Here is a 25484-nt window from a genome sequence, read left to right as displayed (position 1 = left end):
CCCTCCATCTCCACTTACCTTTGCATATCCCAAGCACCAGAGACCCCTTTTGGTGGTTAATAACGTTTAATAAATGTGGAAGGAAGAAACAGGAGAGCCCACCTGTTTCTGGATTCCTCCTGGCCTTGCACTGCTCCCATCTGCCATGAACACCATGGAATGATGGGTATTTCTGGACAAAACCTTAAAAATCTGAGGCTGTGCCCTAGACTTGGCTGACTCAGACAGGCTGAATGGTCTGTAAACAACAAATATATTCAGCATACTTCCTGAAGCTTTAAGCCCCAGGTCATAGTGGCAGATGTGGCTGGTAAGGGCTTCCTGGCTCAGACCTCTTTGCTTCTTACCCGGTGGGAAGGGGTAAGTGCTCTCTGGAACCTCTTCAGAGGTTGCTGATGGTTTCACGAAGCTCAAGTCCCACTTAACACCATTACTTTGGAGCCAAGGTTTTAGCGTTACTTAGACAGCTTCAGACAATGGGGAGGTGATACCATGCTGATGGGGTTTGAGAGTTTCTAATTGGCTGGTTCTACATGAACTTCGTATCTTGTTTGTTGAGACAGTTTCTCTATGTAGCCCTGCCTGGCTACTCTTTTTTTTTTTTTTTTTTGGTTTTTCGAGACAGGGTTTCTTGTATAGCCCTGGCTGTCCTGGAGCTTACTTTGTAGATCAGGCTGGCCTCGAACTCAGAAATCCGCCTGCCTCTGCCTCCTGAGTGCTGGGATTAAAGGCGTGCACCACCATGCCTGGCCTGGCTACTCTTTTTTGTGGACTAGGCAGCTGCCCTCAAACTTGAAGACCCACACACTTCTGCCTCAGGACTGCTGGGATTAAAGGCATGGGCCACCAATGCCCACCTAAGCTTCACAGTCTATACTAAGACTTCCCATGGCTGTAGCAGGTGAGGTGGGCTCTGATAGTATCAGGCTTTGCTCCAGGGCCTAGGAGGAGGGGACAGCAGGCTGGAGAAAATGAAAACCCTGGAAAAGTAGCAGCTGAGTAGAACAACAGCTCAAGAGATGAAACCTTACACAGATGTGGACGGCAGAATTACAATAAAGGATGAAAAGGGAGGTGGGGCTGGAGAGATGGCTCAGCAGTTAACATGGACTGCTCTTTCAGAGGTCCTGAGTTCAATTTCCAGCAACCACATGGTGGCTCACAGCCATCTGTAACAGAATTTGATGACCTCTTCTGGTGCGTCTGAAGATAGTTACAGTGTGCTCACATAAAATAATTCTTACAAAAGATGAGGGCTGGAGCGATGGCTCAGTGGTTAAAAGCATTGGCTGCTCTACCAGAGGTCCTGAGTTCAATTCCCAGCAACCACATGGTGGCTCACAACCATCTGTATGGGGTCTGATGCCCTCCCTCTTCTGGCATGCAGGTGTACATGCAGATACAGCAATCATATCCATAATATAAATAAATAAAAAATTTTTAAAAAAGATGAAAAGGGGCTGGCCAATTGGCTCAGCCAGTGAAAGCACCCCACTAGAGTTTGAACCATGGAATCCACAGTGGAAAGAAGAAAAACAGTACCTGAAAGTTGTCCTCTGACTTAAACATGTGTGCCCTGGTGTGCATGCCCATTTACATATACACATGGTATTTAATGTTGTTTTTGTTTGCTGAAACAAAGTTTCTCTGTATTAGCCTTGACTGTCCTGGAACTAACTCTGTAGGCCAGGCTGGCCTCAAACTCAGAAATCCGCCTGCCTCTGCTTCCCAAGTGCTGGGATTAAAGGCATGTGCCACCACTACCGGCTGCTAATTTTATTTTTAAAAGATTTTTATGTGCATTGGTGTGTTGCCTCATGTCTACATGAGGGTGCCAGATCTTCTGGAACTGGGTTATAGTTGGTTATGAGCTGTTGGGAATTGAACCCAGATACTCTGAAAGAGCAGCCAGTATTCTTAACCACTGAGCCACCTCTCCAGCCCCAATTTTTATTTATACAAAAATAAGATTTTATTTATACGAGTACACTGTAGCTGTCTTCAGACACACCAGAAGAGGGCATCAGATTCCATTACAGATGGTTGTGAACCACCATGTGGTTGCTAGGAATTGAACTCTGGACCTCTAGAAGAGCAGCCGATGCTCATAACCACTAAGCCATCTCTCCAGCCCTTCATTTTTGTTTTTAAAGACAGGGTTTCAGCTAGGCTGTGGTGGCGAATGCCTTTAATCCCAGCACTTGGGAGGCAGAGGCAGGCGGATTTCTGAGTTCGAGGCCAGTCTGGTCTACAGAGTGAGTTCCAGGACAACCTGGGCTATACAGAGAAACCCTGTCTTGAAACACTCCCCCGCCCTCCTGCCCCCCCAAAAAAAGATAGGGTTTCATTGTAGTCCTGGAACTCCCTAAGTAGACCAAGCTCTCCTCAGATGTGGACAGTCTGGTTGCTGTCTTCACGTACTAGGCTTACAGGCATGTGCACGGTTCCATGCCCTTTCAAAACTGATGCTGTATACTGTGCTGTCCCAGAAGGTGGCGCCACTGCCCTTCAGAACCTGGCCACAGTAGGCAGAACACTTGGATGAGGGAAGGACAATGCTGGACACCTTGGGCAGTGGAAAGGCCTGGCTCTGTAGCACTCTGGTCAGCCGTTGCCTGTCCTCCAGGAGCAGAGCCCAGCATTCGTCTCCAAACTCTGCTAGTGCTCCCTGTAAGAACAGGCAGGGCATAGGGACTCCATGATGGGCCAGGAGCTCCAGCTTTAGTTAAGACCCTGAGCCAGTCTCTTAACTTCCAGCCTGGCATAGGCTAGGTGGACGCCAAGGTACTACTAGCCTCTTGGGTGATTGGGGGGGCGGGGGGGGGACTACTTCTATTTCAGGGAGCAGGATGCCAGAGTTGGATAGAGTCCCAGCACCAAAAACAATGACCTCTGCCATCTCACGTCCCAGCTGTGACTTAGAAGATGGAGGTGAGGACCACAACTGCTGACATCATGCTGATGGCCTGGGGTTCATCTCCTAGTCTCAGCCTCAGTCACAGCCAACACCGGGGCAACTGGTACTTAGGCGGGTGGTGACAAAGACGGTGAAATGAAACAGCATAGGAAAAGCAACTGCTTTAATGAATTAGACAAAATTTCACATAAAATCAGAATCCTATGATCCATCCCTTCTCCGATCACTAAAAAATGCAAGATTCATTCGTCACAAGCCATGTGCAATTAGGACCCAGCTCAAAGGCAGTGCAGGTCTGGGGTCAGCCTCGGTGCAGGACTGGGGCCTCGGGTGTTGCACTACTTCCCGTTCTCAGCGCTGAACATTCGTTCCTGGAAATGACCAGAGCCAGAGTCATGGGAGGGCCCCAGCCAAGACCCACCAAGGTCCCAAGAAAAAAAACATTCACACATGTATTCATATCCCCTCCCCCACCACACATATATCCTCTCCTGAAACCCCCCCACCCCCCCGTGTGTGTGTGTGTGTGTGTGTGTGTGTGTTTGTGTATCATTGTTGTTCTTAGGACAGCCACTGCCTCTCAGGAGCTTGGACTAAAGGCCTATGCTACCTACCATTCCTGGCCCAGGCTACTGAATGTGACCTTCTTGCCTCACTCTCCAAAGTGATGAGACTATAGGCGTGTGCCACCATGCCAGGCTCCTACAGTAACTTTCAACTCTGCCCAAACTCTGCCCCTGGGTGAAAGAAAAGGCCCAGAGCTGCCCACCCACTCAGGAACTCACCGTGAGCATCCGCTCCAACTTTATGGCATCAGCAGCAAATTTGCGGATGCCGTCGGAGAGCTTCTCCACGGCCATTTGGTCTTCGTTGTGCAGCCAACGGAAGGCCTTCTCGTCCAGATGTATCTTCTCCGAGTCACTGGTCTGGGCTGGGGGATACCACAGCTCTCCATGCCTGCCTCACCCGTGGACTCACCACTGTCCCTCAGGCCTAAGCTAAGCGTCTCCCCTCAGGGCTAGCCAACCTTCACCCTTGGCCTTACCCGCCTTGACAGAGAGCGCAGGCGCCAGCTTGCTGTTATCCTTGAGCAGCTCCCCCAGGAGCTTCGGGGAGATGGTGAGGAAGTCACAGCCCGCCAGTGCTTTGATCTCGCCCGTGTTGCGGAAGGAGGCGCCCATGACAATGGTCTTGTAGCCGAACTTCTTGTAGTAGTTGTAGATTTTGGTGACACTCTTGACCCCTGGAGGAGACCCAGGCATGTTCCACAAAGGCCCTAGAGCCGTCCTGAGCTGTCTGACCCCACCCTCACTTGGTCCCCCACCCCACCCAGTCTGTGACCTGAAAGGGTAGCTCACCAGGGTCCTCCTGGGGTTCATAGGATTTCTTGTCTGTGTTTGCCACATGCCAATCAAGGATGCGCCCCACAAAGGGAGAGATGAGCGTCACGCCCGCCTCAGCACAGGCCACAGCCTGGGCGAAGGAGAAAAGCAGTGTCATGTTGCAGTGGATGCCATGCTGTTCCTCCAGCTCCCTGTGGACAAGAGGGGCAGGGTGGCTGAGTGCAGCCTCAGGCGAGGCCGTGGAGGAGGAACGGGGCTGTGCACTGTTAAGAACAAGCCTGAGACTCTGCAGGGTTGGGTCTGGACAAGGACTGACCAGGATTTCCTTCATCAGATCTGTACTGCATAGCAGACAAAGGCAATATGTGGCCCTGAGGGACCACATCTGCTCCAGCACTATAACAGGGTCCCTCTCCTCTCAGAGTTACTATGGGCTCTGCTCCTAGGCTAGAAGCAATGGGTCATTTCCAAGGGTGATTGGGACCTAGTTCTGCCTGGAGTTACCCTGTAGCAAGCAGTTTCTCTCCTTGGCTCAGTACTCCTGGGCCATACACCCCTGCCACAGTTCCCTTCCCAGGGGTGCTTCGGAGGTGCCACCACCATGTGACTACTTCAGTATCTAAGCACAAGTGTAGTTTATACCGCATTGGCTCAGCAGAGGAGAGAGTCTCCGCCTATACTAACTACATGACCCAGTAAACCTACTTCTCTGCATCTGCCCAAGAGAAAGGAAAGCCATGCCCGCACCAAAATATATAAAGGCCCGTGTCCATGGCACTAATCTCAAACAGCCTCAAAGTGGTAACAGGCCCAATGCCCAACAAGAGACAGATGCAAGGCCATGCCATGATCCGCTGAATGGAATACTGTCCTGACAGGAAGTAAGGCAAAGGCACACTAGGACACGCTGAGGAGAGAAGAGTTCACACGTCACCTGCCTCTACTTATACGATATCCAGAGCAGACAAGTGAAGGAGAGTCGGTGGTTCTGGGTGGTGGAGGGGCCAGGGGGGGCAGAGAGGAAATGAGCGTCTCTGCTGGACAGCCAGGACTGACTACTCCTGGAAGAGGCATCACTGAAGAGTCTGACCGTTCTGCCATTTTGCATTCTCTTCCGCTTAGAGCATACTACATGTAAGATAATCTGTTTAAAACTTACATAATTTAGACCTCACTGCTCCAGGAGGAAACTGAGACACAGTGAGAGCAAGACACTCCTCCTAACCGGCAAGGGCACAGTCTGAGCTGCCCCTGGAGCAGAGCACAGGCTTCTCTCAAGGACCCCCAGAAACTGGTGCCTACTGCTCAGAACAGAGAGAATCTGAAGCTGCCTGCCTGCAGGGGACACTTACTTTCCAGCCTGAATCCCCTCCCAGGTTGATGATAACTTGATGAGAATTCTGTCCTTGCCGACCCCAGCTTCTTTGTAAAGCTCGATGAGGCGCCTGGCTCGGGCCACCATGGCATCCTTATCAAAGGAAAGCCTGGAAGAAAGGGAGCGTGTCAGAGCGTGTCAGTATCCTACAGCCGGGGGGCTCACTGGGCAAAGCCTTCCCACCCCTCCTCTGGACTCAACAACCTGAGACCTAAGTTCAGAAGCAGGCGTGATAGCCAAACCTCATAACCAGCACTCAGGAGACTGAGGCAGGAGAATCACAAGTTCAAGATCAGCCTGTGCTACAAGTGACAACACTTGCTGCTCTTGCAGAGGACCCGGGTTTGGTTGCCAGCCTCCACATGGCAGCTCACAACTTTGTGTACCTCCAGTTCCAGAGGATCTTATGCCCTCTCTGGCCTCCACCAGCATCAGGCACATGTGTGGTGTGAATACATCACACAGACAAATGCATGCACATAAAAGTAACAACCTTGTGAAAAAGAGACTCTGGTTTAAAAAAACAAACAGAAAAATGGGTTCATGGATATGCCGAGTTGGTCAAGCACTTCCTGTCACATACAAAGCGCAAATCCCCAACATCACGCGAGCTAAGTATAAGTATGATGCTGTACTTTTTTTTTTTTTTCAAGATAGGGTTTCTCACCAGGTGTGGTGGCTCACGCCTTTAATTCCAGCACTCGGGAGGCAGAGGCAGGCGGACTTCTGAGTTGGAGGCCAGCCTGGTCTACAAAGTGAGTTCCAGGACAGCCCGGGCTACACAGAGAAACCCTGTCTCGAAAAACAAAAACAAAACCAACAAAAAAGATAGGAAAAGATCTATCAAAAAGATCTCCAAAATCCACCTGCCTCTGCCTCCCAAGTGCTGGGATTAAAGGTGTGCGCCACCAGTGCCTGGCTGATGGTGTACTTGTGTAATTCCAGCAGCGAGGGCAGGAGGACCACAGCATCAAGGTCATTCTCAGCGACATATAGTGAGTCTGAGGTCATCTGAGGTCATAGTGAGTCTGAGGTCATCCGAGGCTACATGAGACCCTGTCTCAAAATAAATAAGAGGACCTGGGTTTAAGTTCCAGCATCCATTTGGTGGCTCACAACTATCTATATCAGTTATAGGGGATCCAATACCCTCTCAGGTTACCACAGGCTCTTCATGCAGACAAAACACTCACACACATTAAATAACAAAAATAACAACACATAAAATAAAAATTTAAAAATTATAAAAAAAAAAATTTAAGAGCCAGACAGCGGTGGCGCACGCCTTTAATCTCTCTGCACTTGGGAGGTAAAGCGGGTGGAGCTCTGTGAGTCTGAGGCCAGCCTGGTCTACAGAGCAAGTTGCAGGACAGCCAGGGCTACTCAGAGAAATCCAATCTCAAACAAAACACAACAAATTAAAAAAAAAAATTGCCAGGCTGATTGGATTACTTAAATCCCAGTACACGGGAGGCAAAGGCAGGCAGGTCTCTGAGTTCAAAGGAAGCCAGCCTGATCTACAATTGTAGGACAGCCGGAGCTACACAGTGAGACTCAAAACACAAAAAATTGACAACCAAAAGAGCAAATTTCTGGACCCTTTAGTGCAAGTATATTTTCACAAGACACAGGCTCAAGACCAGCCATTAGTCAGAAAGCTCTAGAACACCAGTTCTCTACAGTCCTCTAATAGAATGTGTATTGCAGCACCAAGGGATTGTGGGGGATCTCAAGGGCAAACTGATGCTCCTGATGCCACCAGGAACCTGCTCCCTCCCTACTGACCCCACACACCTTGCATCAACTTCTGTGGATACACGGCCTGGAATCTTCTTTAATATTTCTGCTCCAAACAGCACAAAAAGTTTGTCAATGGCATTTTTAATCTGCTCCTCTTGAGGCCTGAATTCAGAAGGGGAAAGTTGTGTTAGCAACTTTGAAGGCAGGCTGGAGAGATGACTCAGTGGTTAAGAGCACTCCCTGCTCTTCCAAACGTCCTGAGTCCAACTCTCAGCAACAACGTGGTGGCTCACAACCATCTATGATGAGTTCTGAGGTCCTCTTCTGGGATGCAGGTATACACGTAGATAGAGTATTCATATACATAAAGTAAATAAACTTTAAAAAAAAGAAAGAAACTTTGAAGGCGTTGGGGTAACCTATAAGACCAATTCTGACTCTTGCCAAATTTCTGTTCTCTTCACCCTCCCCAGGATGGGTATAAAAGCACATGCTACTTTGTTTTATTTTGTTTGAGACACGGTCTCCCTATTAAGCCCTGGCTGTCCTGGAACTCACTATTATAGAGCAGGCTGGTCTCAAACTCACAAAGCACACACAGTACTCAAAGGGTGAAGCAGGAAGGTTCCAAGTTTGAGGCCAGCCTGGGAAAAAGAAAGGAAGGCAGGGAAGGCAGACTCAAAAGAAACTACTGTTCTGGGCTGGCGAGATGGCTCAGTGGGTAAGAGCACTGACTGCTCTTGAGTTCAAATCCTAGCAACCAGCAACCACATGGAGGCTCACAACCATCCATAATGAGATCTGATGCTCTCTTCTGGTATCAAATCTTTGGGCCAGAGCAAGCAGAGACTGAGCGAGCAAAATTGATCAGAGCGAGCAGAGGTCCTAAAAATTCAATTCCCAGCAACCACATGAAGGCTCACAACCATCTGTACAGCTACAGTGTATGCACATAAAATAAATAAATCTTAAAAAAAAAAGAGAGAGAGAAACCACTGTTTTATTATAGTGAACCCGCTATCTCATAAACCATGACATCGGAAACATTTCAAGTTTATTGTTCAACAAATCACATTGTTGGGAATCACACCTTCGTCTTCATAACTTTTTTTTTTTAAGATTTATTTATTTTTATTATATATAAGTACACTGTAGCTGTCTTCAGACACTCCAGAAGAGGGAGTCAGATCTCATTACGGATGGTTGTGAGCCACCATGTGGTTGCTGGGATTTGAACTTCGGACCTTCGGAAGAGCAGTCGGGTGCTCTTACCCACTGAGCCATCTCACCAGCCCCATAACTTTTTTTTGTTTTTGAGATAGGGTTTCTCTGTGTAGTCCTCTTTGTCCTAAAACTCAATTTGTAGACAAAGTTGGCTTCTAACTCAGAGATCCACCTGGCTGTGCCTCCTGAGTGCTGGGTTTAAAGGTATGCACCACCAAGAACTTTTTCATCTTTCAGACTAAACTATCCTTTGGCATCTGCATAATCTTTTTTTGTTTTGTTTTGTTTTGTTTTGTTTCAAGACAGGGTTTCTCTGTGTAGCCCTGGCTGTCCTGGAAATCACTCTGTAAACCAGGCTGGCCTTGAATTCAGAAATCCGCCAGCCTCTGCCTAAGTGCTGGGATTAAAGGCCTGTGCCACCACTGCCTGGCAAAATTAATTTTTTATGCAACCCCAAGAAACAATACTCTCAAGAAAGGAGAGTGAGATGCCAACCAAACTGATGGGACCACAGGTTGTTTACAGTATAAAATTATCACAACATACCTCATAAAGATGTGTAATTAGCATATAAAAAAAGACTACACATTTATGATCCATGTGATAAGGTGGAAGAGATAAAACTATAGGAACAAGAAAGATTGGAGGCCAGCATAGTGACCCACAATGTTATCTGAGCACTTGGGCAGGCATGGTTAAAAGTAGCCTGGTTACATAGTAATGCCTGGTGTCTCAAACAAACAAGAAAGAAGCCAAGAACACTGACAAGGAGGCAGAAGGAGGAGTAGATTGTGGTAATGGCTGTCCCAACGCACACTTTACTCACATCCATTAGACTTGTTAAAAAGTAATGGCAGCTGGACAAGGTGGTACATCCCTTTAATCTCAGCACTCAGGAGGAAGAGGCAGGTGGATCTCTATGAGGCAACCTGGTCTAAATAATGTTCAGGATCTCCACGGCTACACAGAAACTGTCTCTGAAACCCAAGCTGAATGAATGAATGAATGAATGAGTAAATAAACAAAACAAATCAAATCAAAACAAAAACCCAACCAAAAACAAAAAGCTGAAGAAAGAAAGTAAGGGCAACCAGAAGGCAAAGGGCCAGAACTATTGAGCCTGCCAGAGGCTGGAACCTGGAAGTTCATGAATGTTCCACACCTCAGCTGGAGGTGCCCATAGCGAGAAGACTCAGAGCCATGGAGACACAGTGAGACTGAGGTGTGGGATCTTCTCTGCTCTCCATCAGCCATACTCACCCACCCAGCTTCTTGCCGTAGGCAATGGCCTCCTCTACCAGCTCTTGGTAGGCAGGCATCTGGGCTGCAGCCAGGATCAGGGATGGGTTGGTGGTGGCATCTTGGGGCTTGTATTCATCGATGGCTAGGTAAGAAAAATTCAAAAGCAGATGGGACGGTTAATCTTGTTGTCTGCTGGAATGGACCAAGAAGCATCTAGATCTAGTTACCTCTGGCTTGTCTGTGTTCCCAAGAGGGTAGCTAAGGGATAGCCTATCCTATAGACTAGAGGTCCCACGGAATAAAAGGAGCCAGCCTGCTAGCACAAACATTCTCTCTGTGTTTCCTGTCGGCCATGAGAGGAGACGCTCTGCATCACCCGTGCCTTCTCTACCACAATGAACTGAAACCTTAGAACACTGGGTCAAAACAAACCATCCCTCTCTTACCTTTTTCTCTCAGGTGTTTGTCAGAGTGACCAGAAGCAGCTGTCACCAGAGATGGAAAACAGTGCCCTGCAGCAATCCCAAGTGGATCACAGTGACAATGCTCACAGCAGCTCCAGAGGCTAGCCACAAAGCAGCCTTGAACATGAAGACAGTACTCAGCTCACACACATGAGCTGGCCACAGACTATGATCCTAGCTCAGATAACTAAGAGTTTAAGGTCAGCCTGGGTTACAGAGCAAGACCTTGTCACAAAAGAACAAACCAGAAGCTCGGTGTGGTGGCACATGGCTTTAATCCCAGCACTCTGGAAACAGACATAGGTCTTGTGTCTTGAAATCTGTGAGTTCAAGGCCTACTTTGTCTACAATCAGGGCTACATTGGATTATGTCTCAAAATAAAGCAAACAAACCATTTCAGTATGTGATTTTTAAAAAAAAAAAAAAATCGCAACATTTTAAATAGTAAAATTTAAAAAACAATCCAGAGTTTGAGGCCAGCCTGGTCTACATAGCAGGTTCCAAGCTAGCCAGGCCTACACAGTGAGACACTATCTAACAAAACAAAACAAAAGAAACAAACAACAACAACAAAAACTAAGCACCCTAGAACCATCATTCCCTATAAAAGCCGATGTGCAGTCACTAGGACTGGAACTATGGATGCTGGAAAAACATGCTCCACAAGCTTGTCCTACTGCCCGACAGCCAGCAGGGGGCGCTCTAACCTGAAACCGCTGGCAGACATGTTTTGTCTCTTTAACCTCACTTGTGGGGGGCGGGGCCCGCCATATTATGCCCATGTGTTTTGGCTCCTTTAACATATTGGTTATTTTTCTTCAGGATCAACTCAGTTATCCAAATGAACAGGCACATGAACAGCAGATGCACAGATGTCCAGTTGCCAGGCCAGGAGGACATGAGCTTGCCAATTTCAAAGTACCCCTGCTTTTTCTTTTCTTTTTTTTTTTTCTTTTTTTTCTTTTTTTTTTTTTTTTTTTTGGTTTTTCGAGACAGGGTTTCTCTGTATAGCCCTGGCTGTCCTGGAACTCACTCTGTAGACCAGGCTGGCCTCGAACTCAGAAATCCGCCTTCCTCTGCCTCCTGAGTGCTGGGATTAAAGGCATGCACCACCACGCCTGGCACCCCTGCTTTTTCTTTTCCAGACCTTCATACCAGGATCCTATATAGCTAACAACACAGGGTGACCTCAGACTCGTAGTCCTCCTGCCCTGCTCCCCAGTGTTAGGGTTATATTATAGGTCTGCACCACCAGGCACATAATGTCTTTTGATATCAAGGATAGCTCTGTGTCACGGTGACAGCCTAAGTCTATGAGTTATGACACAGCTGCAGAGATAACCAGAGCAGGCCTAGCCCGCAGGCAGCGCAATGCGTGGCTCGTTCTGCTGTCTTGCTTCCTGATTTGGACATCACTAGGGAAACGGGGCAAAGGGTGTATGGGCTACTTTTGCAACATCTCAGGAGTTTGAGGTTATTTCAAAATAAGAAGTAAGTAGGGGAAAATGTGCTCTGGAGTGGTGCTGGCTGAGGTGTGAATCCACTGAAGGGTGCACAGAAAACACAGTTTTTATCATATAAAACTACAGACTCTGGCAGGGCAGTGGTGGCAGAGGCAGGTGGATTTCTGAGTTCGAGGCCAGCCTGGTCTACAAAGTGAGTTCTAGGACAGCCAGGGCTACACAGAGAACCCTGTCTCGAAAAAAACAAACAAACAAAAAAACCCAAACAAAAAACAAAACAAACAAAAAACCCTACAGACCCAGGGCTGGGGACACAGTTGAGTGGCAGCTGTTTTAGCAGGTGTGATGTCAGAGCTTGAGCTCTAGCCTCCCCTCCCCTCCCCTCCCCTCTCCTCCCCACCCCACCCCCAGCTGAGCATTAAGGCCCAAAGACCCTGAGGTTCAGAGGAAAATGAAAGGGGTCAAAAGCGTTCGGAAACTCTATTTTCAGGAGCCTGTGATACCCAAGGGGTGAAGAACCCTCACCACAGCTGGGCAGGGGTGGTGCACAATGCTGATCCCAACACTTAGGAGGCAGAGGCAGGCAGATTTCTGTGAGTTCGAGGCCAGCCTGGTCTATAAATCAAATTCCAGGAAAGTCAGGGCTACACAGAGAAACCCTGTCTTCAAACAAATAAACACCAAAAGAAACCTTTACCATCTGACAAAAAAAAAAAAAAGACTTTGAATAAATAAAGTATATAAAATAGATTTTGAATCTGACAATGTTTATAATTATTTGTTTTAAGCCACACTGTCAATGAATGTGCTCTTTGGCTCTTTGTTGTTGTTTGAGACAGGCTCTTACTATGTAGCTCAGGCTAGCCTGGAACCATGTAGCCCAGGCTGGCCTCCAACTCATAAAGATGTGCCTGCCTCTGCCTCCCAAATGCAGGTGTGAGCTACCATGCCTGTCTCTTGCTCTCTTCACAAACATTAGCCGGTAAACTCTGCACTACACACACAGTGGAAAAACCTTAGGACTCCCAGATGGATTTCTGGAAGCTGACGAACACAGCTTGTGTCAGACGGGTTTGCTATTAGACCCACATCAAGTCTGTCCTTTATAGCTAAGCAGCCCAAATATGCCTAATCACTCTCTGCGACTCTCTGAGAGATAAACAATGCACTTACTCATGAGGAATTAAAGCCTGTTTCTCAAGTCACCGTGAGAAAGCAGAAAAGAGCAGAAGTGCTTTTGTACTGAGCTCACACGGAGCATTTCCTGAAAGTCTTTCTCACAGCACATGTGAGATCACCTCCACCACCCTCCAAGGATGAGAGCAAGACTAACAGCACAAGTCTTTCCACCTGTTTTCCGCGTCCCTACCAAGTCCAGGAAAATCTGAGTACTGGAGCTGCGCATGGTGGCACTGCCTGATCCAGCACTAAGGCTAAGATAGAAGGATTACCAGGAGTTCCAGAACAGCCTGTGGCTACACTGTGAGACCCAGTCTCAAAAGAGAAGGAAGTATGACAATGATAACCATTTGATTTAGTGTGTGCAACTGGTCTGACTCCAGCCATGCTGTGTACTGCCCATAGAGAGTAACCAGCTGCATGTGGAAAACCAGTGCAACAGGCTGCAAAAAGCAGATGGTGTCCAGTCTTGCAGACTGCACTGGCTCCAAAGTTGAGCCTGTGTCATCGTAGGGAATTGGGAGTAGGGGTGGGGGCACCCCGGGTCAGGGAGACTTTCTCGGACTACCTCTACCCACCGAGGCTTCGCGCCGGGCTCCCAGGGTCACCAATAGCCCAGGAGCTATTGATCCTTGAAGGTTCCGCAAACTCACCAATCCCAGCTCCAGCGCCCGCGAGGCCCCGCCCCTGACACCCACACCGGTGCTGGTTCCAAAATTGGGGGCGCAGCAGCTTAAATAGGGCGCATGCACCGCGTCCTCTTACCATTGAAATCACCCGTGTCGGCCACCACGGTGGTGAACTGCTTGAGCTGGTCCAAGGCGGACTCCATCCTCTGGCGCTTTACCGGGGACCCCGACATGGCGAAACGCGAACAGCTGAGGCGGTAGCCGGTGCGTGCTAACCCACAATGCCCCGCGCGTCCTGGCCAATCAAAGCAAAGCTAAATGAAGCCTGACGACGAGCCCCGCCCATGTACTTGGAGACCTTGCCATAGACCACGCCCCGTGTCACGGTCGGAGTTCTCTTCCCCAGTAGCGAGTGGTTAGTTTCTACCAGTCCAAGGAGAGTGGATTCTTTGTACCCCTCTAGAGCTCGGATGCGTAGAATGAACAGACAACGGATTCTACTGAGACGCGCGCTCAGTAAGCCTCAGACCCCACGGACTACGGATGGATGGGTGGCAGCGCTCTCGCTCCACACCCATGCTAATCCTTGAGCGGGTCCTTGCCTCCAACTGTGCATTCCCTACAGGGGCTTCAGAAGTGCACCCTTTCTCCAGCTGTGGGACTCCCCTACTCCCAGTTTAGGGACTGGGAGCTGCGCCCTCTCTGCTGATCGCGATAAGTCAAGCTCGGTGCAGCCCCTGCTTACAGGCAGACAAGCTAAAGCACAGTCTGAGAATCAATACAGGTGTATGGCCCCATGGGCGACTTCTGGCAAAGCCACCAGTTTCCGCTTCCCAGATGGAGTGGTTCTGGTGTTGCCTTAAGCTGCTGGGTGATCCTTCCCTTGCCCATGATTTTGCATCTCCCCTGGCTGGAAGTCTGTCTGGAATAAGCAGCAGTTTGAGAAAGTTGAGATGGGGAATTGAATCTTCAGTCATGAATAAAAATAGTAAGGGCAGTTTCTTTTACAGTGTTCCCATTATTGATTTGCAGTTCTTTGAATATGCTGGCTCAAGCTATTACACATATATGTGTATGCCGGATATTTTCTGTTAATATTTTGTTTACCACTCGTCTTAGTTTGCTTTCTATTGCTGTGATAAACACCACCACCCAAAGCAACTAGGCGAGGTTGATTGTACCTTACCCTCCCAAGTAACAATCTATCACTCAAGGACTGCAAGAAAGGCGCCTGGAGAAAACTTCTCACCGGCTTGCCTCCCTTGGTTTGCACAGCCTCCTTTCTTTACAGCCCTGAACTTCCAGGACCACCTGCTCAGGGATGGCACCACTCACCGTGGTGCTATGGGCTTTCCCTTATCAATCATTAATCTTAAAATTAATTTTTTCTTAAAAACGGAGCCAGGCAAGGTGGTACAGACCTTTAATCCCAGCATTCTGGAGGCAGTGGCAGGTGGATTCAAGGCCAGCCTGGTTTACATAGGGAGCTCCAGACTCGCCAAAGGGAAAAAGCCTTGCCGACTGACTTGCTAATCTTGAGGACAGAGGCATTCTCTCATTCGAAGTTCCCTCCTCCTGCAAAATCCGAGCTGTGTCAAGTTGACAAAAAAAAGTAACCAACACACTTTTTTTTTTTTTTTTTTTTTTTTTAGTATCTTTTAAAAATAGATTTTTCTTTGAAAGGAGACTGGCCTTGAACTCTTGGTCTTCCTGCCCCTGCCTTCCAAGTGCTCAGATTACAGGCAGGGGCCACCATACTTGGCTCCAGCTGACTCTATTCAAGTTCACTGGAAGATGGACTTTTATATACTAGGGGCCACAGAGGCTGCCTCTAGGGCAGTGTTTCTCAACTTGTGGGCCACAACCCTTTTGCAGAGGTGGTTGTGGGTGGGGTCAAATATCAGATAGCCCGCATATCAGATATTTACATTTTGGTTCATCATGGTAGCAAAATTACAGTTATGCAGTAACAATAAAAATAATTTTATCTTTGGGAGTTACCTCAAAAGGAGGAACTGACTCCATTGAAAGGTTGCAGCATTAGGAAGGCTGAGAACCATTGTGCTAGAGGACTAGGCTAATTGAAGGGGGCTCCACCTATCAGCTTTCAGGAAGTCACCACCTATCCCAGGGTGGTCATTGTTGGGGAAGCAGATGTTTGTGTCACCTATGCTCCTGTGACAATCATTCACTGGTTCCCCAAGCTGAACAAGGACTCGGTTGTTCCTTTGGTCTGTTATCAGTGCCCTAATTAGGGTAAGTGTTTGTTCATATCTGTTGAGACAATTATTGCCTTGAGTTGAGGGACTACCTCCCACCTACTCCTCCCTTGTAAGGCCCCAGTGACAAAAAATAAAGTTTGAGTCTACCAGAGTTCCCCTTGGGAAAGCAATGAATTATTGGGGGTTTTGTTGTTGTTGTTTGTTTGTTTTTGTCTTTCGAGACAGGGTTTTTCTGTGTAACCCTGGCTGTCCTGGAACTCACTCTGTAGACCAGGCTGACCTCGAACTCATGCCTGCCTCTACCTCCTAAGTGCTGGGATTAAAGGCGTGCACCACCACTGCCCAGCAGGCTTTTTTTTTTTTTAAAGATTTATTTATTTTGTTTTATGTGTATGGGTATTTTCCCTGCATGCACAGATATGTGTACCACATGCATGCCTGGTGCCATGGATCCCCTGGAACTGGAGCTACAGACAGTTGTGAGCTGCCTCATGGGTGCTGGGAAGTGAGCCCAGGTCCTCTGCAAGAGCAGCCAGTGCGCTTCTCTGCTGAGCCATTTATCCAGCCCCATTATCAGGTTTTCTTACAGAGTAAGGTTCCTGACAAGAGCATGGTTAAGCCCACTGCATCCACACTGGAAAGTCTGCATCCCCCATGGATGATGGCTTTCTCATGGCTGCACAGATGGAGTTCCCTAGTCCTTCCCAGCCTATATACGTTAAACCCTTTTGGGATCTGAGACCCATGCAGTTAGAGTTGAATTACAACAGGTTGGAGAGAATGACTGGATATTCAGGTGAGCGTCTAATCCACCCTCTCCTCCTATGAAGGCGCCACCAACCTTCAGCAAGCATAGCTACGATGCTCTTTTGCAAATGGGCACAGCTGATCTGATAAAGATGGTGGCAGTTTGGTTCAGGATAGTGCTGTCAGAGGGAATCTCTTCAGAAGTCACACAACACTCACTAGCCCAATAGGTAGAATCTACAGTGAGTTGGAAGACACAGAAGCAGTTCTTGCTATGGGGGTGTTATCATTTCAGTCTGCAGGGAAGCTCAGTAAGACAAGAAGTAAATTCAAAATAGCTTCAAGAAGTCCCAGAAGCTGAGCAGTTTAATGTCATCAGAGAGGGGGATTTATAAGCAGTTAAGGCTTTCACCCTCTCACCATCCCAGCTTCCTGGAAGAAGCAGAGACCTAGAAGAAACAAAGACCAGCAAAGCTTCCTGTAAGAGGCTCAGACCAACTGAGCCACCTGGAAAGGACATTCTCCCACCTGTTGAGCTCTTTGCAGGATGTATATCACCCTCCGGAGTCCCAGCTTTTGTGTGTTATCACCCATGCTGGGGTGACCCGTGGTGATGCAGCTGCCTTTGAGTCATTTCTGCTTCTGTAAGTACCTCAATAAAACCAAGTTGGACTTTGAAGCTATCTGTACTTTGATCTATTCTCAATTCCATGTCTGGAGTGAACAGACATTTGTCCCCATTCCCCCAGAGTACTCTCACAACAGGGGGATGAGGACATGAGACATGTAACTGAACCTAAACCATCTGACAGTGAACTGTCAAGTCTGATAAGGCAATTTTACTCTTCACAGTATGGTATAGCTTATCTCTGTGCTGTGGTGGCCGTTGCTTTAGCCTTGCTATGGGTAATAAAACATTGAACTAAAGCTGGGTGGTGATGGCACAGGCCTTTGATCCCAGCACTCAAGAGGCAGAAGCAAGCTGATCTCTGAATTCTAACTCAGCCTGATCTACAGAGCAAGTTCCAGGATAGCCACAGCCAGGGCTACACAGAGAAACCCTGTCTTTGAAAAACCAAAACCACCATCAACAAAAAACACTGAACTAGAAGCAAAAAAAAAAAAAAAAAAAAAGATTTAGCTCAGTATGGTGGCTCATTCCTATAATCTCAATCCTTAGGAGACTGAGGCAGGAGTATTACCACAAGTTTAAGGCCAGTCTGTACTATACATGGATTTCAGGACAGCCTAAGCTGTAATGTGAGGACCTTGGTATGAAGAGAGGCATGCCTCCATAATAAATGAGATCCACCACATCTCTGTGAGGACACTCCCAAACTACATGAAATAGAAGATATATTACAGTGTCTAGAGGAGTATGTAAGTGTGCTGCCTAGCTTTAAGTCAATCTGGCACAAGCTAGAGTCTTCTGAGAGAAGGAAGCCTCTACAGAGGAAATGCCTGTGTAAGACTGGAAGCAAGCCTGTAGGGCATTTTCTTAGTGAGTGATGTGGGAGGGCCCAATCTATTGTGGGAGGAGCTACCGTTGGGCTGATGGTCCCTGGGTTCTATAAGAAAGCAAGCCAGTAAATAGTACTTTTATATAACCTATGCATCAGCTTCCACCTCCAGGTTCCTGCCCTGCCGGAGTTCCTTACCCTACTAGTTTTGGTGATGAACTGTAATGTGAACTTATGAGTGAAATAAACCCTTTCTTCCCCAAGTTGCTTTTTGTTGTGGTGTTTCACCACAGCAGTAATAACTCTAAAACAGTAAGGGGCAGGATGAGGAGCGTGCATGCTGAGGCATTGCTTCAATGGTCTTTGCTGTAGGACTGATAAGATATAACACTGAGACTCAGCTGTCTAGAATGCGATCATGTTAAGGAAAAGATATATGGATGCTGTCTTCCACACTAGCATCTGAACTGGTAGGAAAAGCTAGGGGGGACGGGGGAGAGAAAATGAGTGGAAGGCTGAGGCTGGAGAGATGGCTTAGTGGTTTAAGAGCACTGGCTGCTCTTCCAGATAGACCTGGGTTCACAACTCTCTGTCGCTCTAATTCCAGGGGGTCTGCCTCTTGACATCCATGCAAGCAAACCACCAAAGCTCATAAAATAAAGACGAATGAACATTTTTAAAAGTGAGCTAAAGGCATTGGCTCTGTTTTGTATGACTAGGGGAGATGCGATGAATAAACACTATAAATCAGCTCTGCTAAAATGTTCCTCCTGGGAAGAATTAATGGGAAAGGGAGAGAGCAAGTTAGAAGTCATAGAAAACTCTATCCGTCAGAGCCGAGGGGAATCCATGGCTGGGGTTTAGATAGGGGTGCAGGGGGAGGAGTCTTTAACTGTGCTCAGTACAGGAAATCAATGGTCAGAAAATATTCTGCCTCTGAACTGCCTGAATTGGGGAAAGACTTTTAAAATAAGCGATGAGGGGATGAAGAGATGGCTCAGCAGGTAACCACACTGTTGCTCTTGCAAAGGGCCTGGGATTGGTTCCCAGTACCCACATGGTGGTTCACAACTGTAACTCCAATTCTAGGGTAACCTCTGTAGGCTCCAGGAAATATATGGTACACATACATACGTGCTGCCAAAACATTCATATGCATAAAAATAAAAAACTAAAAATTAAAAAATTTAAACATAGCTGGGCGTGGTGGTGTACGCCTTTAATCCCAGCACTCGGGAGGCAGAGGCAGGCAGATTTCTGAGTTCAAGGCCAGCCTGGTCTACAGTGAGTTCCAGGACAGCCAGGGCTATACAGAGAAACCCTGTCTCGAACCCCTCCCCCCAAAAAAATTTAAACAAATTAAATTTAAAATTTAAGTATATAAAATTTTCAAATGTATCATCATCTCCTAGGGACATTGCAGGTGTGGCTACTGTGCCATGTGGGCTTCTGTAGATGGCAGAGAGGAGAGAGGGTACATTTACTCAGTGTTCTGACCTGTGAACATCTAAATGATTCATAGCCTGACGGTCCCTGAAAAAAAATCGAACCTGAGACAGCCACCAGTCCAGTTCCAGGATGCCCAGACAGAGAGCTAGCCTGAGATAGCCACCAGACTAGAGGAACCCTGCCTGGGACTGTAGGCCTCAGGCAGGAGTGAGCCCAAGACAGGTGACAACCCTCACATGGGACCTCTCAGTTGGCTGGTACAAGGAGCAAGCCTGAAACAAACACCAGATACTTATCATGGGGACCAGTGGGGGGCTAGCCTGAGGTGACCACCAGCCTGTAGCTGCACATACCTAGGGGGCAGACCATGCTCGAGATGACCCCTGCCCAGTGCCATAATGCACTGAGATGATCCCAGAGACTCAGAGATCCCAGGTGCCATTGGGAGGAGCAGGTGGATGTGGAGAAATGGAGGAGAGGGAGGAGCAAAGGGATGTGGGTTCCGTGAAGAGGGGCAGGACTGGAGACTGGGCAGTAGTGGGGAACAACCTGATGTGGGTGGCTGGTGATGCCACCTGGGAACATGGCGGTGGGGGAGAGGTCCTGGCCTGTGCTGCTACCAAGGCCATTGTCTGGGTTCCTGGCCACAGGGGTCTATTGCCACCAAAGGCCAGATGGATGTCCCTGGTCTGGGCTTCCACCTGGGACATGTTAATGTCTGAGGGCTGTGTAGAGATGGCCCAGCCCACTGGTGAAATTAAAGGTGATCTGGCCTCAAGGGTATGAACATGGTAGAACTGGCCCTGCCACTTACTTGTCTCCTGTACCATGGTGTGGACGAGAGAGAGAGAGAGAGAGAGAGAGAGAGAGAGAGAGAGAGAGAGAGAGAGAGAGAGAGAGAAAGAAAGAGAGAGAGACCCTCCTTCCCCCTCACCCCTTATCACATGGGGCAGGTGGGAGACCTAGCCCTGGGATCATGAAAGCAGGAAAGTGGGCCCTGCACCTTGCCTGGGCAGCACAGTAGAGCTGTCCCTGGACATGGGAGCCTCCTAGGATGTGAATGCAGGAGAATTGGCCCTGTCTCTTTTCTGCTCTGCAGGTCTCCCCTCCCTAGTTCCTCACCTACTCTGACAGGCAGGAGAGCTGGCCCTGGGGTCCTGAGAGTGGGAGCACTGGTCATGTTCCTTCCTTACCAGCCACATCACTTGGGAGGGTGGGTAGTGCAGGTGAACCAGCCAGAGGCAGGAGCAGGAGAGTCAGCTCACAGCTTAGATACCTCTCAGGCTGAGATCCAGGGCTTTAATTGGCCCACCCCAACATCTACCCCATGGATGAACTGCTGGAAAACGTGAAGAGGTCAGACCTACACATCCAAAACTACAGGATCTCCATGATACAGCACCAACAGGATAGGCTAGAGAAGTCCCAATGAGGTTCCAGTATAGATGGTGTAGCAGAAGCCAGAGGCCTCGTACCAGACCAACGACTCACTGCAATGAACATCTGCAAGCAAAGAAGTGTGGACAAAAGGGTGTGCTGTGGGACACACTGTGACACACTACAGCTTCCACAATGAGAATATTCTTTTCTCTGAAAGGGTGAAGAGTGAGATGAAGGGATGGTGGTGGGTGGGAACGGGGTGGGATGTGAAATTCACAAAGAACCAATAAAAAGTTTTAAATCTTTAACATTTAAAATAAATTAACAAACGTTTTTAAAAGCGACGAGGGACCCCCCACCCCTACTTGGGTTGTAAGGTTGCAGGTATCAGGCATTGGTGTGGGGACGGGATCCGTCTGAGTGCTGTGAAAACAGAGGCTGTGTAACATTTCTGCTCCTCCCTCCTTGAGACAAAGGCTGCATAATCGGAAGCCACACCGGAACAGTCAGTTCCTGAAGGACTGCCTTATAGAAGTCGCTACGGACACTTGATCATTGCTGGCTGAGGTCCCCATGAATACCCAGGACTGGACAGGGGGGATATTACTGAGCAAATCGGGGATGGGAGAGGTGGTGTGTGATGCCCAGTTCACTGGGTCAGATGTGACTATATTCACTGGAGAGCTGAGAAAGAAGTTGACTCAGCGGGGACCTTGGCATGTGTCTATGGCTTTAGTAGCTCTGCAAAGCCCTGTTGTGGAACAGGATCTTTGCAGGTAGGAAGGGCTCTGCTGGATTCGAATGCCTTAGACTAGCGTGTAAATCAGCTATGTACGGTGCTAAAGAATTCACGAGGAAATGAAACAACTGGGACCGTGTAGGGCCCTGGAGAGCAAATGTGTGGAGCCTTGTGTTGAGCTAGAGTCTTGGGGGTAGGTTGACAGGAAGTCAAGGTAAGCCTGGAGTTCATTCAGCTAAGGTGTGTAGGTGATTCCTGCTGTGCCCGATGCTGTGGAGGAAGACTTTGTGGGCTGTAGGTCTGATCCAGTAGCTTTCCTAGGAGGGTCCCCAAAGAGACGCTCAGCATACCCAGAGTCCATGTGTCAGGGTGAGGACTTACTGCTTCCATATCAATGTGCAGATTATTTAAATTTGGGTGACCGTTGAGGTCAGTTGTGCCTTAATTCCTGGCAGCCTCCAGAAGTATCTAGGCAAGAGGGAAGACAGGCAGCTAAGGAGCTGGAAGCAGAGCAGGTGAAAGGGTTGAACTTGTCCATGAATGGGCAGTTACCCCCGCCCTGAGTGTTCAGTGTTCCTCTCTCCTGGGCTTGGAGATTGTTGGCTCAGCCTGGGGTGCTTTCAGTAGCCCTGTGTGCCTCACAGTGTGGCTCATGGTGTGCTGGATCAGAGCTTGTCAAACACATGGAATCTCAGTGGTTGCAAGAGGCCAGATCATAATCTCAGAGCAACAATAGCCCACCCTGCCAGATCCCTCAAAGACAGAAAGATGCACAGTGCCCCAGCCTGAGGATGCAAGATAGCTCTCGGGGAAACAATTATGTATTATAGAGAGCTGAATAAAGTACTGCCTCATTCCCCCCCCACACATACACACACACTGTACAGCAATTGATTAAAAAAAAGAGAGAGAATCCTTTGTGCTTTATTGGACCTTTTGTTTGTTGTTTTGGTTTATTTTGGGGGAGTGAGGAGAGCAGAGGTTGAGACAGGCTTTCTCTGTGTATCCCTGGCTACCCTGGAACTCACTCTGTAGACCAACCTGTAGACCAAGCTGGTCTCAGACTCAAAGATCTGCCTGCCTCTGCTTCCCAAGTGCTGGGATAAAAGGCATGCGCCACCATGGCTTGGAGTTAGAAAAAGCATCTTGAAGCTATGTGAACCCACTTAAGTAAAAATGGGGGCTGGAGACCGGGTAGCTAAGAGGAGCCCCCACTGCACTTTGTAGAGGGCCAAAATTTAGTTTTCAGCACCCATGTCAGGGTCCAGCAGCTCACAACAGCCTGTAACTCCAGCTCCAGGGAATATAGCGCGAGTGCACACACACACACACACACACACACACCACAGCATTAAAAAACAAAACAACAAAAAACCCAGTTGTGTGTGCATGTGCATGTGTGTAACTCAGTCCACACAATGTCCAAAGAACAGGTACAGCCATGAAGTTTTAGAGGGGCAGAAAGAATGTAGGGGTGGAAGAAAGGAGAAGTGTTGTGGAAGTCTGCCCTACATGTAGAATACGGCTGTTGTCACCCGGAAGCATTTGTGATTACCCAATCTGTATTCTCCGGTGACTGGTTCTGTTAACATAGAAAGGTGGAGGTTATCAAACCTGCAAGGGAGTACAGCCAAGCTCTCCCTCCCTTGCGCTTCCCACATGCAAATGCTTAAGTAGATAGGAAGTGGAAGGTTAACTAAAAGAGGGGCTCCATCCTTGCAGATTTGAGGAAGAGGTCACCTACACTGGTGTGGGACTTTTGGGGTAATGCAGCCCTTTGGAGCTACCCCCAATCTGCAAGTGACCCCAATCAACTCATGGGTCCACCAGTCTCTGTTTGGGTAGGATCATTTTTTGGGGGGGTTGTTCTTGGTTTCTTCTCTGGGGTTAGTAGATGTTCACACTGCTCCAGCAGAAGTTGCACACAAAGGCTGAGAGGTGCACAGGGCTGGGATTGAGCTTGGAGGAGATAGCAGGCAGCACAAAGCCCGAACAGTGAGGCGGCTGTGGCTCCAAAGCGTCTCATTTACACTGTCTCCTGGAAACAGAATGTGGGAGCCCCAAGAGAAGGGAGGGGAACCCCAAGTCCAGCATAAGCACAGGCTTGTTTGGAGGTACACCGGCTTCTCTCTGTGTGCTGTTGGCCCACATCCTTCACCTTGCAGCCAGAGGAGCCTCGGCAAGCTCTGCTTGCTCACTTTGGAGCAAGCAGAGCTAACAAGTGGATGTGTCTAGATCACTTCCCACTCATCCTCCCCACCCCGTTTCAGTGGTGGTGGTGAGTTCAAGACAGAGTTTTTCCATGTAGCTCTGACTGTCCTGGAACTTGCTCTGTTTACCAGGCTGGCCTTGAACTCAGAGATCTTTCTGCTTTTGCTTTTAATAGTGCTCAGATTATACCTGGCAGTGGTGGCACACACCTTTGATCCCAGGACTTGGAAGGCAGAGGCAGGCAGATTTCAGAGTTCGCGGCCAGCCTAGTCTACAGAGTGAGTTCCAGGACAGTCAGGGTAGATAGATAGATAGATAGATAGATAGATAGATAGATAGATAGATAGATAGATAGATAGATAGATAGATAAAAGAGAGAGTGCTCAGATTAAAGATGTACCCCATTGCCTTCTGGCTTCACCTCCCCTTATTTGAAACAGGGTGGTTTCGGGTATTCCAGGCTAGCCTCAAACATGATATGTAGCTGAGGATGACCTTGAACTCCTGATAGCCCTGCCTCCACTTCCCAAGAGTTTGGGTAAATTTGTGCGACCACACTTGGCCCTCAGTTCCTTTTTGCTGAGGGAGGCAGAGGTGCTGTGTCAAAAAGGGAAGAGGGATCTTGCTGGGTGAGTCTGCCTGTCACTCAGAAACTTGCCTGGTCAGGGTTGGACAGGTGGAAGAGGAAAGCGCCTCAGGACTTCATACCTGGCCCTTTTGCTTACTCAAGGAACCACCAAAATTGTTCCTCCCTTGCACACAAAATTCACAGAAGGAATTTTGACCCTCCTGTAACCCTAGAAGTTGCTGGAGCTGGTGGCACATCTGAGTCTACAAAGGTGACATTTCTGTCCATGTGAAATCTTAAAGCAATGAAGGAGCACTTCCTTGTTTCTTAGTACATTGCCTGGCATATGTCCTGTCCCTTGGCAGGCCACACTGCATGCTACTCAGTGCCAGACACCCAAAGGATGACTGCTGAGAAGAAAGAGTTTATTCACAGGCAGCCTGGGTGGAGCAGGGAGAGCTCTGTGGGAGTCCTGCATGCTGTCTTTTTGGTTTTGTGTTGTTTTTGTTTTTGGAGACAGAGTTTCTCTGTGTAGCTCTGACTGCCCTGGAACTCATTCTGTAGACCAGGCCGGCCCAGAACTCAAGAGATCTGCCTGGCTCTGCCTTCAGAGTCCTTGGTTTAAAGGAATGTGCCATCATGCCCAGCCGCAAGTTGTCTTTTACTTTTAACCTCTACATTTGCACCATGGCACTAACATGCATGTGTACACACACACACACATACACACACACACACACACACACACACACACATATACACACACACACTAAAGACCTAAGATCAGTCTCCTGGATCCACATGGTGGAAGGAAAGAATTAATTCCTTCAAGCTGTCCTCTGACTGCCACATGTATGCCACAACAAAGATCTCCTCTCACCATGTGCACATGCAAAGTGAATAAGTCGGGTATGGTGCCATGTAGTTTTTATCCCAGCACTCAGGAGACAGAGGCAGGTGGATCTCTGAGTCCGAGGCCAGCCTGGTCTACAGAGTGAGTTCCAGGACAGCCAGGGCTATACCAAAAAACTTTGACTCAAAAAACAAAACAAGAGCTGGACAGTGGTGGCGCACACCTTTAAACCCAGCACTTGGGAGGCAGAGGTAGTCGAATTTCTGAGTTCAAGGTCA

At 48.3% G+C, this 25484-nt stretch overlaps 1 protein-coding gene and 1 non-coding gene across 2 annotated transcripts; one reads left to right on the top strand and one right to left on the bottom strand.

Moving 5' to 3' along the window:
- Positions 1-3055: 3055 nt before the first annotated feature.
- Taldo1 (transaldolase 1) lies at positions 3056-13872 on the bottom strand. Its single transcript, NM_011528.4, has 8 exons — positions 13714-13872; positions 9860-9983; positions 7430-7537; positions 5613-5744; positions 4276-4451; positions 3963-4160; positions 3703-3848; positions 3056-3288 (listed from the first exon to the last, which is right to left on the bottom strand). Exons 1-8 carry the CDS (start codon positions 13808-13810, stop codon positions 3256-3258), a joined length of 1014 nt encoding a protein of 337 aa, NP_035658.1. The 5' UTR covers positions 13811-13872; the 3' UTR covers positions 3056-3255.
- A 5535-nt stretch (positions 13873-19407) lies between these two features.
- Gm25725 lies at positions 19408-19537 on the top strand. The gene has a single exon (XR_003947183.1). It is a non-coding gene; the product is annotated as a small nucleolar RNA SNORA17 (small nucleolar RNA).
- The last annotated feature ends 5947 nt before the right edge of the window (positions 19538-25484 follow it).

Source organism: Mus musculus, chromosome 7 (assembly GCF_000001635.26).
Source record: "Mus musculus strain C57BL/6J chromosome 7, GRCm38.p6 C57BL/6J".
NCBI classification, from domain to species: Eukaryota; Metazoa; Chordata; class Mammalia; order Rodentia; family Muridae; genus Mus; species Mus musculus.
The sequence above is the reverse complement of the archived record's forward strand: the minus strand, read 5'-3'. Positions and strand labels throughout refer to the sequence as shown.